Source organism: Gymnogyps californianus, chromosome 28 (genome assembly GCF_018139145.2).
Source record: "Gymnogyps californianus isolate 813 chromosome 28, ASM1813914v2, whole genome shotgun sequence".
NCBI classification, from domain to species: domain Eukaryota; kingdom Metazoa; phylum Chordata; class Aves; order Accipitriformes; family Cathartidae; genus Gymnogyps; species Gymnogyps californianus.
In genome coordinates this window covers 6,740,901-6,756,958 of record NC_059498.1, presented here as the reverse complement: position 1 = coordinate 6,756,958, position 16,058 = coordinate 6,740,901, and the positions used below count along the sequence as shown (strand labels likewise).

The window sequence follows — 16,058 nt, the reverse complement described above, 5'->3', positions numbered from 1 at the left end:
GTACGGATTTGCATTCCAAAGTAAACGTCTGCATATAAAACAGTGTGTTCAGGGCAGTCTCATATTCATGAGCGAGATTGTCATTGTACTCTTTCATACCTACTCATAAGGGACTTTCATAAAGTATTCCTGTTACCTGCTTTGCTTTGAAACCAGGCTCATAAAAGAAAGTGAAAATTTCAAAGAAAATGCAGATTTAAAATAAACAAAGTCCATCTCTGTGATACAATGTTTTCTTACTGACATGTTAGGACCAGTTCATGATTCCCCTTTGCCCCCCGCCCCCCAACTCTCCACCCTTGTTACACAAAGAGATCCCAAAAACATTGAATGGATTACCTAATGGTTTCTTTAAATTGGGTAAAACTTGTAATACAGGATTAGTAACTCCTGGCTAATTAACAATGTCCTTCCTTACGGCTTACCAGATCCAACAAGCCAGACCTGGTGTTTGTAGCATCTGGACAAAATGTGCCTAGGTTTTCTTCAACAATTTTCTGTGTTATTTAAAACTATATTAATTTATCAAATTTACAGAGCATAACCGCATTGCTCTGATACAAATAGTTATAAAAACTTCTAAGTAGCCCCTTATTTCTAAATCAAAGGAAAGTATCTATGCTTTGCACTAGGTTTTGATTGCGCCAAACTACAAGGAAAGAAGAAGGAAAAACAAATAATTGAAGTGCTTTACAGAACACGCCTGTCCTTATTTCACATTCCTGAGCAATGCATTGGCTTTACTCGTGTCCTAGTGTCCTCTCATGCAGAGGTGAGAGATGCACTCCCTGCATTCCTGTGTTACGCTTGGCTATGGTCCAAATGGTACTGGCTAAGATGTAGCAGAATTCCCATTCCACTCCACTGCTCCGATCATTTTAACCTTCTCTTACAACTGTGTCATTGCATTCTGTAATGGTCAGACCAGTACAGCTCACAACACTGACCTCATAGTTTGTTTACTAACATCATCACACATCGATGGCTCTAACACATCCATTCAAGTTGCTGTCTTTTAATAAGTGAAGTAAACCAATTAGTCCTTAAACATATAAATATTAGTTACACTACATTCTGTTTTCTAAATGAAAGCAAGTATTCTATGGCAAAAATTCCTTATTTCTGGAGAATTTTTCATGGCTTTAGAATACTATGTATAATTGCAGATTTCCTTTTTGTTGAACAGCTTATGATCCTGTGTCAGTGGCCATATGTTGCCCTGTATCTAGTGGTTATTCATTATTTGTGAATTTCTGTTCTGGCAGATAAGCTATGCATTTCTGAATGTATTTAGGGTAGATCTGTGCCCTAAATAATAAATAAGGATACTAATATTTACCACTTGTACGCACTGTTAACATTATATTCTTACAACATGCTGAGAGATGAAGTTAGGGAGATAATGACTGGGGGTAGTATTATCTTTCCCATTTTATTGCTTGAGAAATTGGAAAAAGAAATGACACAACTTGCTCAAGGCTGCAAAGAAAGTCACTGATAGCAACTAAATTAGAATTCATCACTTCACAGCTTCTACTTACACCAGCTATTAGATAATACAACTTCCGTGAAAAGCCATTCTCTAGTTACAGCAATCCTTTCTGTATCTGATCGCACTGAAGAGATAATTTGATTGATTCATTTCAAGTGCGTACTGCCGGTCAAGACCCTGCACATACTTTGATGATGTTCTTCAATTTACATATGCCAATAGCCCTACTAAAATTAGTCCTGTACAGAACACTATGCCCGGGTGTCTTTGGTGATTTTGTAGTATTTGGGAAACTTTAAAAAAGAAATGGCATACGTGCTTCTTTCTTAGTCTCAGATCAGTGTCTTGAAGGAAAGGAAATCTTCAGGAGTGTGACACTGTATTGCTTGAAAAATTATTTTATTAATTCATTGTATTAAAATTGAGTGAACTCTGCTAGCTGGTATTTATTCTACTTCAGTATCAAATATACACAGAAGTGCTGTTTCAACATCAAGGAAGTGACTGATCCAGGCCCAAAGAAACTGCAATTTTAAAAATTTGAAGTATCATAAAAAATGACACACTCAATGTGAATATATTCTATTTCCCATAAATGGAATAGGATAGTAAAAAAATATCAGCAGGAGAGAATGTCATTTCTAAGTCTAAGTGAATGATGCAAACTTTTGCAAACTAACAAGACCCAGGAACTCACAGAGTCTATAAAAGGAGGCTGAAACCATCAGCATTCACAAATCACTTCTTGCAGTTTCACCTGCCATTTAAGGAAGTCCTGCACTAAATAATCCTCCAACGTGATTTATAACAGACTTGAATGCACTCCAGAATGGGTGTGAGTCATAGCTCATTTCACTTGTAGAAATGTTAAAACTTATTAAGGTATATTACAATACGCAGCTTTGGTAAGTGAATTGTTGATCCTCGGGAAGAAGTTTGCAATGAGGTAATGCAGTAATGGTTTGTGCTATTAATCACACATTCTTTCGGGTGATGTGGCCACACATTGGCAGGTTTCTTTCTTATTTATGAACAAGACATTTCTGTAGAATACAAAATTTTTGCTTTCTGCCTGCCTTGTTAATACAGATGCAAAATTAATGAAGTCATTTCAGAAAGAGAAGAAAAGAAAATCTAGCATTTATAACACTGCAAAAACCACTGTTTGCATGCTATTATTGAAGCAGAGAGAATAGGTAGAAAAGCCGGTAAAACATTTCACAATGTCCACACCCTGACCTGTAAAGGTTTCTAAAGTTTTGCTGGGAGATGCCTGTTCCTGTGTATGAATCATTTAGAAAAGGGAAGGATCTATAAACAGGGAAGCAAGGAAAGAATAATGCTTGAGAGGCCTGCACCCCCCCGTCCTCCCCACGTTCTGAATTATACAGCAAAAGCATCTTAATTATTGACTCTACTTGTACATTTGGCTTCGTGAAATCACAAGTAATTTTTTACTATATATTGCTTCCTCATAATTCTTTCCTCAGTAAAATTTTTCATTTCTTTTCAAGTTGTATTTTTAAGGTATTTTTAATCGTATGACTATACTGAAATGACCTACTTGAGCCACACATCTCGGGGCTGGCATAAAAGAATCATTTGCAAAAATACCACATTAAACATAAGAATCAACAGTTTGGACTGCCCTTATGATAGAAGCTCATAGTACTAGACATGACCTGATGGTGAAACAGGTGCATGGCTGCTTCTTCTGGACATATTAATTTGCCTTTTGAAAGTCTGAATATGCATCAGAAGCTTAAAGGCATAAAATCATAACATCAACTGTGGTAAAGACACTTCCAATAACTATCTAGACTTCAGGGGTAAATTTTTTTGCTTTCCAACGTCCTAAGGACAAGTCAAAAGGAGTTAATTTGATAGGCTGTTATTAGGCTCTATAGAAAGCAACAAAAATAAGGAATATAATTGGAGAAAAATGTAATTCAATTTAGAGGAATAATTATTTGAAGCAGGCAGGGAAAAGAAGGAGAAACAAACAAGCTGAAGTAGCTGAGAAACCATACAGTACTTCTTTAGAATAGAAGTTAATTGTCTGCTACTTTTAGAGAAAAAGTACCAGCTTTGGCTCAGATATACACCCCTGAATTGTGCATACAAGAAATTAAAGCATAAAATGCATAAAACAAATACGCAGGAAGCAACTCTTGCCAGAGCAATTTCGAAGAAGGAAATATGTAATGTTGCTGCAAGTAGACAGAAATTATGATTTTAAAGTTACCAGTGCAGGAAAAAAACCACTTTTTCATTCCTTATTAGTGAGACAAATTATCAATTTTTGGAAGCCATTTCAGTGCCCAGGCTCTGCTTCTTAGTTAATCTCACCACAGAACAGTCTCAAGCCAGTTACCAAGACATTTTGTGAATGGACGTGTTCCACTGGAAATAACATTGCTGCTACGCAGAAAAAAAACATAAAAACAAAACCAAAGAAACCTTTTCTTTAACGTCTAGTTTATTGCTGTCTAAAAACTAAGATACACAAGCATCAGTCATAAAGAAAGGGGCATAATTCAAAGGCATAATGAACATTCCTGTCCTCAAAAATTCAGCTTTCGAGATTTAGAAAGATAGATAATACTTGTTGCCATTGCTTACAAACTCACTGCCACACACAACGCTAAACTCTTGTAATTACAGCTTGTGGCTGTGAAGATAAATATTACTTTAAACATTTGGCCATAAGAGTTATGCAAAAAATTTTTCTTCTGGATATAGGACCAGAAAAGTGGGTAATATGTGAAATTTTGTTATGTAATATGTGAATTTCATTAACCGTGTTCAGGTTCCAGCATGGATTCTCCCATTGTAGCAAATAATACTTCAATTTGTAGACGCAGCTCTTTTAAGAAGGCATGTGGTGGCCTCTAGTGACAAACAGGTATATACACATTATGCTTCTGCTCCAAATGGCACGCAAATGGGACTGCTGTGACTAAGCATTACCACAGGAACCACTCCTTTTCATATCTGTGCCTTCCGTGAGACTCGTAACGCTAGTGAACAATTTTTAACTGGAAATTTCTGTTGAAGTATTTGTGTAATGGACATTCCTAAAAGTGCACGACTTTCTCAAGGGGAGTACTGAGATGTATTTTTGGCCCGTTTTCATTCCTTTTTTTTTTTTTTTTTTGATACCTGATTGCCTGCCACAGATCCTGAAGCTGGGATAGTATTTCAGGTTCCTTCTCTTTACAAAGCAAGCAACCCATAGTTTGCTTCTGTTTATACAAATACTGGGAGAGGGGATGCCATGTGGTCACTAGAATGTACTGAAAGGATGATTTATCAGAGTGGTCCCCAAACAACAAGCTGCAGTCACGCAACTGCCCAGGCAACTCTTGACAGTTATGAGTGCAATTATACCCTTGAAAAAAAATTAAGTTATTCTCCTGGTTTGGGGGTTCCAAGCATGATACAAGTCAGGTCCCTGAAACCACAAGGATTATTTTTTTTAAAAGCTAGTGAAAAAAAATCTACACAAATGTGAATACATGCAATATAGCGTGTTTGTACATTATCTTTTATGGTGTACTATCAGTCTATCAGTGTGTGCATATATTTGCAAAGGGCCATGCAAATTGTATTTGCTTACTGAATCATATAAATACGTAATATTTTCTCATGGATACTGAACTATTCCAGCATTATGGAACTGAGAAAACCAGTGAGCTGAAATATTCTCCAGCTCACTGGTTTTCTCATTCCAGTGACACCTCAGTTGCACATAATTTTTACAAGGGAAAAAGATCTGCCTGGTAGTCTTTTAGATTACATTAGAGCTGATATTAATGATACTTTTAGGGGAGAAAAAAGAGAAGGTTCATTTGTATGGCCTGGAGCTGTTATTGTTGGCACTGAAATCTGATTCTCTTCGAGGAGAGCAGCTAAGACAGGAAAGGCAGCTCCTGACTTTCATTTTCAACCTGTGGCTGGGGATGCACGTAACCAACACATTGTCTGACGCACCACTGCAAGATCTGGAACACTTCTTTAAGTATCATACTATTTAAAGTAATGTTTTAAATTTACCTCTCTGGTCAAAAGCTCAAAGCAGAAAGAAATAATGTGTAGTGATTTGATGATTAAGATATTTTCATTGCACAAAAGACAAAAAGGAGAGGGAAATGAGGAAAAAATATATATGTCAGGAAGACAGTGTAAGATCTTGTGCTGCAAACGTTCAGGGCTTAAGTGAATCCAGTTGAGTTAGTGACATCATCTGGACCTTTCTCTCATCTGATCACATTCAGCAAAACACAAAACATCTTTCTTTACTCTTTGGAGAGAGCAGTCTTCAAGGGTGCAGCATTTGCATTAACAAATGGTGCAAAGATAGTTTGTTTTCAGGGTGGACAATTGTCCTAAGTACTTTTTTTCACTCATTCAGAAAAATCTTAATTTAAAATCTGCTATTGGCTCACATCGACATTAAAAATTGACTCAGATTTTCCCCTGAAAGCTCATCTTACAACTGTTCCCTTGGTTGTAAACCAATTGTATGGCATAAATCAGGAAGTAACTTCTTGCAAGTAGGTTGAGAAGGAGGGGAATTTCTCAGACACAGAAATATTGAATACTGGAATATGGCTGGAATATTGAACAAGGAATTCCTCTTCCTTGAATGCACTTTGTACAGTGGAAGTCCTTTCATGAGTGTATTGTAAGAGATCTTTGAGATTCAAATTCTTATGACACAGAATCCAAACTGAGATCAGCAACACAGTTACAGGGACTAATACATGGGCATTGGATTTCACTCCTAGAATGGATCATCACTGAAGACTGAACTAAAAGACTTATTTAAATCTTTAAGTCAGCCAAAAGAAAAGCATATGTTCCACCTAAAGGCAGCATAAATGCAGAACCACAGCTGGGTGTGTCTTTTTTCCTTGAACTCTCAAGACTGGTTACCCATGACTGGTTAGTAAAGGTGAGTAATACTAAATGGCATGCACATGTTATCATAACCCTGCATGATTTATCTTCATTGCTTTCTAATATACATTAAACTTCTGTCACACAGGTTGTCATGGTTTAACCCCAGCCAGCAACTAAGCACCACACAGCCGCTTCCCCCTCCCGCCTCCCAGTGGGATGGGGAGGAGGAAAAAAAAAAAGGTAAAACTCGTGGGTTGAGATAAGAACAGATTAATAACTAAAGTAAAATAAAATACGTCACTAACTAATAATAATAATATAATAATTGTAATGAAAAGGAATATAACAAAAAAAAAAAAAAAAGAAAAGAACACCCAAGAAAAGACAAGTGATGCACAATGCAATTGCTCACCACCCGCTGATCGATGCCCGAGCAGCGATCCACCCCTCCCGGCCAGCTCCCCCCAGTTTATATACTGGGCATGACATCCTATGGTATGGAATATCCCTTTGGCTAGTTCGGGTCAGCTGTCCTGGCCATGCTCCCTCCCAGCTTCTTGCACACCTGCTTGCTGGCAGAGCATGGGAAACTGAACAATCCTTGACTTAAGATAAGTGCTACTTAGCAACAACTAAAACATCAGCGTGTTATCAACAGTATTCTCACACTAAATCCAAAACACAGCACTGTACCAGCTACTAAGAAGAAAATTAACTCTGTCCCAGCTGAAACCAGGACACAGGTGAGATTTCTTCACGAAATCAAACAATTTATTAGTGTTGTCACAAATGTTTTATTATGACTACACACAAACCACTCCGACCGAGCACGTCACTGAAAGGAACTGTTACGCATGAATCCACAGACTGTCCTCTATAGCACATTGACAACTGAGTCTTGAGTTGGAAACTGCACGGCTGAACTAAAGCATTAGCAAAGTGTTAACAGCACTTCTTTAACATTGATCAAAACTGCAGATATCACATAATATATTTTTAGGTTGCTCAACATCTATTTAGATAACTTACTGTTACAACCAATAAAATAAAAAAAAATTAAAAATAAGGCAGCCCATATTCTTCCAGATAATACCTGGGCATAGTTCGAGAGGTAGTGGAGGCTGATGACCACTCCCAGCTGACAGCTGTCCAGCTTTGCAGATGTGAGCCATGACGAGCCACTTCCCTTCAGCCAGTCTACGGGCCTTGCCTTTGTTTCATTTACTGGTATAGATATAGTCTTTGGTGTTCACTCTTGCAGTTTCCAGTGATTTATACAACCATTCAGGACAGATTCCATGAAAAAAGCTGTACTGAACCAAAAAATAGGAGCAAAACCCACCTCTGGTATGAACGATACCTACACTGATCTTAGTAAATATTCTTGCAAATATTCCAGCTTATTTTTTTGAATAGAAGCATATATAAAATGATAATATTATTCTTACATTTCTAAATAGTATCCAGCTTCTGTAAATTTCAAACACCTGACATTAATTTAACAACACACGCAATTAGCTTTTGATATTTAAACTATGTTGCTGCTTCTCCATACGGAGGTGGGATAGTTGTGAATACAAAGATTAAGAATTTAACCCACAAAAGCCAATCTAGACCTTTGATGACATCTTGTTGCATTTATAGGCAAACATGAAAGCTAACAAATAACTTTGTCATTCGCTCAATAAAACAAAAAATGGAATCTTCAAGTGATGTTTAGAAAAAATACCATCAAGGTAACATGGAAAATAATTTTAATAAATACTAAGAAGACAAAGCAGAATGTTTACTCAAATAGACTATCATAAAATACTGTCAGAGACCTAGGCAGTGAAATATATAGCCAAGAGATGTAACTGTGGCAGGGTCTCTTGCTGTATTCCTCTTACAGCTTTAAAGGTGTAAGCTCTGCCCTACTAACACGATCGATTCTTACTCAGTCTGAATATTTTTAATGAACAAAAGATGACCCACCTTGAGTTTCTATAGTGACAGTCCAAATCATATGGCTAGTGTACTTTGGTTTCAACTGTCGTAAATGTTTTTCATTACCAGTTACACCCAAAGAAGTTCAAGGTCCAAAGACAATTCACAGCACCCTCCTGCAAAAAAGTTCTGCCCCGAACGCTGATCACTTTGGCTTGGAAGATGCCTACTTTCAGAATAGCTAAGTATGACAGCTTAACTCTTTGCCTTGATCCAATACTATTTAGACTAACCTGTAGCACAGTAACTTAAAAAACTTAGCAGTATTGATTCCCTAATATCCGAGGTTAGATGTTCCCAGAAACCTGAAGATGCTTCCAATATACAGTTTAATGCCTCCAAAGGTTAGTGTCTCACCGATTTCCTTGCTCCAGGGTTGAAGATCAGTATGTACAGCAGCTGTTTTCACTAATACAAGCAATATGTGTTAATTGTTCTACCTGACTAGCTGTACATTAATAATACACTAAACTACTGTCAGTGCAGTGCCCCAAGGACCTACACCTACGTACTGTCCCAGTGCACACCTGCCGCCTGCTTTCCTGCAGCACTAATAACCCCCTCAGCAATCAGTTTCTTCCCTTGCTTTCCATTTTATCTCTGCATTTTCTGTACCAAAAGTATACACCATAGTCAGTTTAGGAACCCAAGTATGATTAGAAGTAGGATTGTTGGGTTTCTTCATGCGCTGAACAAAGGCAGCTGATTTCCTGTTAATGAACGTAACACCCAGGTTTGTGACGAACGCCCAGCAGTGGAACTCGTTAGCTGGTAGTCTCTTTGTCTAGAATATGGACAAGGCAGGAGGGATACTTGTTTTGCTTTAACTCCAGCCACACAAGAGGGCCAGAAGCGAGTTATGCTGGAAGCTTGATCTCAACACCTCCTGTCACTCTATGGACCTGAGCATCTCATACGTGAAATAAAGTGGGCAATGACGCTTTCCAATATTCGTGTTCCTATTACTTTATTTATGGACAAAGCAATACTCTTTCTGCTTAATTTCAAACATATTGAAACCTAGAGTTCAACTTGTAATGGTTTTCTAATACTAAATGAATGCATATTCAATGCAAGCTAACTACAACAACATTCACTTTCCAATTACAGTATGAATATTGTTTTGTGCTTACTATAAAATGAATTAACATGGTAGTTACAGATGCCTCCTTTCTAATAATTTATACATTGTTCTAGACTGTCCTGAGGCCCAAACTATTGCTTACTCAACAGAAATATATACTTGATTGCAAATATAAATATTTTAAGCCTCTTGTCACATATAGTCAACTCTCATTTTAATGTCATACACTGCACATGGGGGTAAGAATTTACTTGTTTGTTCAAAAGGACTATAGAGAGTACGGCTGCAGGTATACTGTTATAAATGATTCAACAGTTTATTTGTGTTTTATCTTTTATTCAAAATAATAACAAAGCAAGCCAAATTACCTGGGGAGTTTTTCTCAAACACAGACAAACAGATGAAAACCCCTTTACATTATACTGGGGGGGGGCATATGCTGTGTGCTGTTTGTGCTGACACCAGTTACATTATGTGTCAACAGAGGTGGGGTTTATAACTATTGTGCTTCCTCTTTGAAACACGGTATAAAGGTTTACAGAGCACACACTGCTCTTCACTTCAGCTGCTCTCTATCTGTGTAGATTTAGCTGTTTCCTTTCAGAAGACGAAAAACACAAATGGCATTCTCTAACCGAAGCTTTCAGTGGGGTACAAGCACCCGCTTCCAACCTACTGCACCCAGTGTCAGTGGTTTAACCTCCAGGAAAACGGCCATCCAAAAGATTCAGGCACCTAGCGTCTATGGGGGAGCTGGTGGCTATGGCACTCGCATATCTACCAGCACCAACTATGGACAAGGCTTCGGTGGGAACTTCCACCTTAATATTACTGGTAATGATGTGCTGCTCACTGGCAATGAAAAATCAACAATGCAAAATCTAAATGACCGTTTGGCTTCGTATCTGGAGAAGGTGCGTTCTCTAGAAAAGGCAAACTCCCTGATTGAAAAGCAGATCAAGGAGTGGTATGAGAAGAATACCACAGACGTAAGGCATGACTATAGCTCATACTTTAAAACAATTGAAGATCTCCAAAATAAGGTAAGATATCATACAACCATCTATAAATATATGAACTGCAATTATCGGGGAGATAGATAATAATCTATTGTAGAAAATGTATTTTTCCAAATTGCAATTGTGTCAGCTAAGAAAAATAAATGCTTTATTTTGATCAGATACAAATTAGTGACAGATTTTACATAACTTGTAATAGTAGATATGTCTGCAGAGGTGAGTAATCTCATACATGACAAATTTTTGAATCAAAATTAATTAATTCTATTATATTTGCCTTAGGTAATTTTAATTAGTGAAAGCACTGATGGTAATTTACATATTTAAATATAGTTCAGCATCTCTCGATTTCAAAGTGTTTTTTCAGAAAAGAATGCCAAATGCTCAGAAAAAATAATAGATCACTACTTGAAATAGTAAATTACCATTATAAACAATAAAATTTTCCCACAGCAATCAGCTGACAGATTTGTGAAACGATGTTTCCAGTGAACTTCCTTAAATCTTTCCCTTCTTACTTTTCACCAGTTCTGTTTCCCATCCTTTCAAAGCAGATCCCTTCCAGAGAGCAGTTCATCCCAACTATTTCATATAACTATTTTATGACAGGATAATTTGCCTTTTGGAGAACCCTAATTCCTTCTATGTACTTCAGAGGGAACTTAGCTTAAACCTAGATGACTAATAGACAGCTAAAGTTAAGCAAGATGAAGCCCACATGCAGTATTAATTTCCAGAAATGGATCTAGTGTGCATTTATGTGCAAAGATTCATCGTTTTTCAACCATTCCTTTTTAGATTGGTGCTGCACAGTTGGAAAATGCAAGGCTTGTCCTGCAGATTGACAATGCCAAACTGGCTGCTGATGATTTTAGACTGAAGTAAGTTCCATGATCATTTCATAAATTCTTTTTCATGCTCCTCTTATTCATGAAAGCTTCTAGTTATTAGTATCAAAGCTGAGAAGTAAACATTTTCTAACGTAAAGTTTAATAAAAAGAAAAATTTTACAACTAAGGCTGTAGTAGTTACCAATTCTAACATTTACATCAAACAGTTGCATTTTCATGATGACAAAACAAGCCTTATTTTACAGGTATGAGAATGAACACCTGCTGAGGCAAAGTGTCGAGAGTGACATTAACGGACTGATCCGAGTTCGCGATGACTTGACTTTGACAAAATCTGATTTGGAGTCACAGATTGAAAGTGTGAATGAAGAACTAGCTTTTCTTAAGAAGAACCATGAGGAGGTAAGAGCAGCCAAACACTGTCAGGGAGAGATTTTTTTTTAAGTGGCATACATAAACTCAGCCTCACTCGGAATAATGAAATCTTCATGGTTAATCTGAAAGAATATTACACTTATGGTGGGATTCAGCTCCAGATTAGCATATCAAAATTTAGGTACCTATTCATATATTATCTATGTGAATGCGCCTATGGTTCTATTATAATCAACTGAGAGACAGTTAATAAAACAGACATGTCCTAGAGAGTGATTCAGCTCACTGTAGAGCATTGGCTGGTCAGCTGGGACACTCTCTGGTCTCTACTGGTTGTAACAGGAGCTCTGGCTCATGCAGAGATACCTACAAGTTAGATAGGTGTACTCGGTATCTCCTAGGAGTCTAAGCTCAAACTGAACCTTACCCTTAGCATTAATTACATTTATAGTTTCAAAGACCTACCAAGGTAAGAATGTTACACAACCACTGTTCATTTCCCCTTTTCAAGTAAAGACACAAACTGAAATCCTAAGTTCAAAATGACTGTTAACAAAATTTCAATTATGGCATATGCCCGAGCTTTCCTCTTAGTGTTACGCTATCAACTTCAGAAGTGTGAATTCCTTGTCACATTGCAGAAAATACATTCTTTAAGCACTGTATTAGAAAGATCCAACCTAGAAAAACAGCCAGTCTAGCCACCCACTCAAAACCGTGCTCTGCAGGACTGAAGCATTCATATCGTTTCTGGAAGCAGTATAACTGCGTGTGGCACTAACTGACATCCAAGCTACTAGGCTTCAAAGGCTGAACAGCTCCAGAAACTAAGCAGTGAAGGTTTTCTTTAAGAATAATTTGTGGTTTAGGAGTTGCTACCCCACAAAAGTACACAAATGGGAACCATGACTTCTACACTCATTCCATCGATCTGGTCCTGAGGAAATCATCTTTTTATAATATGTTTATCTATGATATAGCATTTATTGCTACAAAATAAGTAAAATGTTCTATCATGAGGTGCACTAAACAGCATTTACAAGGTGATTAAGTTATCTTGCCTGTAGGTGCTATTTAAGAATTACTTCTATGTCTGTAGATTTTGAATTTGCTTCCAATATTCAGAGTTGAAAGTTCCCTGTAGCTCATGCTAATACAATCCTTGTTGCTGCAGGACGTTAACAGACTGCGCAAAGAGGTGTCAGTTAATGTAGAGGTGGATGCTGCTCCAAGCATTGATCTTGCAACTATTATGGAAAACATGAGACAGCAATATGAAGAAATGGCAGAAAAGAACCGTCAAGAAGCCAAAGAACAATTTGAAAAGCAGGTAAGGTCAATTACTTAAACATCAGCAAGAACCTCACTCGTGTCTAGTTGCAGTTTACAGCCCCTCCATTTTTGCATTTCAGACAGAAGAACTGAACCAGGAAGTAGCAATCAACGTTGAACAGCTGCACGCCCAAAGGAGAGAGATCACCGACCGGAGACAGATCTTTCAGGGTCTGGAGCTAGAATTACAGTCCCAGCTTAACATGGTAAATAATAAAGAGTACTTGAAATAAGGACTGTGTTTAGTAGACAGTTACACAGATAAATATAGAAACTGAGAGGCTTTTCAATCAAAATGTTATTTTAATGCAAAAATGTATCCTCTTGAATAATACATCTCTGTTCTTTTCATTGGCTGTAGAAAAAGTCTTTAGAAAGCACTCTGGCTGAAACTGAAGCACGTTATAGTTATCAGCTAACCCAAATACAGGAAACAGTTGCCAATTTAGAGGCTCAACTGAGGCAACTCCGAGCTGACATGGAGGGTCAGAATAACGAGTACAGTATATTGCTGGATATCAAGACTCGCTTGGAAATGGAGATCGCCACGTACCGCCGTCTGCTGGAAGGAGAGGACAGTGGGTGAGGAAATACACACACTTTGCTTGTTGGTTTAGTTTCATATGACAGCAAACAACATTGCAAATACTGTCTATATTCATGGAAGGTGAAGGTGTAAAATCTGCCACTTTCCAACTGGTTGGGGGCAGGCAGAACTCTGTTGCCCAGTTCTCAACTGCAGGATCAGTGCAGGCTGCAGTTCGTGCTTGGTTTCAGAAGCTGCTGTGGAAGTCAGTTGAGTCTGTCTCTCTCGGCCTCTGCATAGGTATAACTGTTACTCTTTGTGAGCTGAGTAGCTGGATAGATGTTCACGCTCCATAAGCATCAGTAATTCAATTTTGGATCGACTTGTCCATAACTGTAATGACTGTAGGTTCTGCACGCCTGCGCTAACCTGGGCTAGTTTATTTTAACCTGGTTTAGACGCTGCAGCACCTAGTCACACTAGAGCAGGCACTCAGCAAGAGCATATTGACCTTCTCTTGTAGTCCACAGCAAGTTTTGCAGCCTGCACTGGATTATGCTCTGCTCTACCTGTGTCACTAGTAGCCAAGCTACTTAAAAATTTGAAGAGGTGCAAGTGAGCTGACACTAGATGTTCAGATAGTCCAGTATCCCATATTCTGTAGTGAAAAGAGAAGACGTCCATGAAAGCAAGGCAAGCAGAGAGTGGTATTTCCCCGCAAGATTCTGCCTGTTCAGTTATTCTGGCCTGGGAACTAGACTGGGCATATCTGCGTGAGCTGAAGTGATAGCATTGCAGAAATGAGTCTGCAGATTAATTTCACCTATAGCTTATGCTTAGCAAGTTCTACTTTAACAGAGAAAACTCATTTAAACACCTAGTTAAATGTCTTGATGAAAGGACATTACCTGTCTTGATTAAAGGTACAGGAAATGTACAAGGATGTTTCTTCAATATGTTAGGCGCCATATATTTATATTTTTTAATTTATAATTTGAACAGACATTTCCAAGTGGATGTATCTACAGCAGAGCTTGAAAAAGGTACGTCACACCAACTTCCTTATTTTTTGATGGCTGCCTGTTGAAATGTTATGGAACTAAGTAGCCTGATATAAAACAACACAGTTTCAGAGCAAATAATCAACCAGTGGAATCTTACATCAAGAAAGCAATCAACTGCATGAACCGATAACCTATAGGATTATACAAAGCCTGTTTTTATGTATATAATTCAGGTGCCCAAAGTAAAACCACAGACTCCTCAAAGAGCCAAGAGAACGACAGAGAATTACTGAATTACCCTCTGGAGGACTTCAGAAGCACCTGTTTCTCTCCGCTGACTACACAGAGAGACTAGGCTCCTAAATAAAGTATCTAGTTTAATAGCAAAAATATCCATTTCAGTGTAAGACTATTGCTAGGTTTTAGATCTACAAGTTTGTGCTAAACTGAAGCAAAACTATCAGGAGGGATAGAGAGTGTCCACTGTAGTATTATGAGTAACATACAGGATGTTCAAAGGAAGAGAAACCATATCCTGTATACCCCAAAAGTTTACTTCACAGTAACTGTGCATTGAAAAGATGCCTTTATCTGTTTTCTTATTGGTGGAATTGCTGCTAGTACTACAGTAATATTATTCTGTCAATATACATTGCATTTAATTAATTCTCTGTTCAATTTCATTACCAGAATCAAGTAAAGTTAAGAAGATCAAGACAATTGTTGAAGAGGTGGTTGATGGCAAGGTTGTCTCCTCTCAGATCGAAGAGATTGAAGAGAAGATGTGAATGGCACCAGCAGAGAGGAGATGGCCTCTGAGCTTCTTGGAGCTGATGCCAAAACTAAAAGATTAAACTTTATAAAGAATCCAATCTAATTCTCCCTAAAACCCAGAAGGGTTGAAAAATGCCAAACTATCAAATCAAATCTCAAACAATCTTTTTTTTTTTTTCTTTTGGTGAGAGTGTTAATAAAAATCAGCAAGTTACAAAGTACAAGATTTTGGGTTTACTTACATAGTGACTAAATACCTTGGGGAAAAAAACAAATCGGCCTGTTATAAATGTATAATTGTTTCCAAGACAGATAAAAACTGAAGTATTAGTTTTTACTTACATCAGTCTTAAAATTACATTAAAAAACTCGCTCAGTAAAAATTAGAAAGTCAAATGACTTATAGCATGAATTTACTATAGCTTTTAAAATAATCTAAATTAAATTTAGAAAAATAGTGAAGCAATGTTTACTGTTGAAGTTTCAAAGCACTAAGCTGGTGAAAGTCATTAGATGAAGACATGGGACAAAATTTGCTCATGTGCTTAACAAGCTCTGGATAGTAATGGACTCTTCTGAAAGCACTATGAGAATTTTTTCTTCATTTTTTCAGACAGTTTACTTCAACATCTGGTGCCTTAAGTTTTCTCACACTTGCAACATATTAATAAATGAAAAATTTTTAAGAGAGAGCTGCTGCTTCTGAAACT

The 16,058-nt window shown here is 37.5% G+C and overlaps 1 protein-coding gene across 4 annotated transcripts; it reads left to right on the top strand.

Annotated features, from left to right (window-relative positions):
• Positions 1-10,087: 10,087 nt before the first annotated feature.
• On the top strand, positions 10,088-15,362 carry LOC127026394 (keratin, type I cytoskeletal 20-like). Of its 4 annotated transcripts, XM_050911615.1 has the most exons (9): positions 10,088-10,510; positions 11,285-11,367; positions 11,583-11,739; positions 12,887-13,042; positions 13,125-13,250; positions 13,406-13,622; positions 14,045-14,089; positions 14,808-14,840; positions 15,265-15,362. In XM_050911615.1, the coding sequence occupies exons 1-9, from the start codon at positions 10,088-10,090 to the stop codon at positions 15,360-15,362; spliced, it is 1,338 nt and encodes a 445-aa protein (XP_050767572.1). The 4 variants fall into 4 exon arrangements, with proteins under 4 accessions (XP_050767572.1, XP_050767575.1, XP_050767573.1 ...); XM_050911618.1 differs by lacking the exons at positions 14,045-14,089; positions 14,808-14,840 and adding an exon at positions 14,573-14,613 and having other exon boundaries at positions 13,406-13,626; XM_050911616.1 differs by lacking the exons at positions 14,045-14,089; positions 14,808-14,840 and adding an exon at positions 14,411-14,493 and having other exon boundaries at positions 13,406-13,626; positions 15,277-15,362.
• Positions 15,363-16,058: the final 696 nt, after the last annotated feature.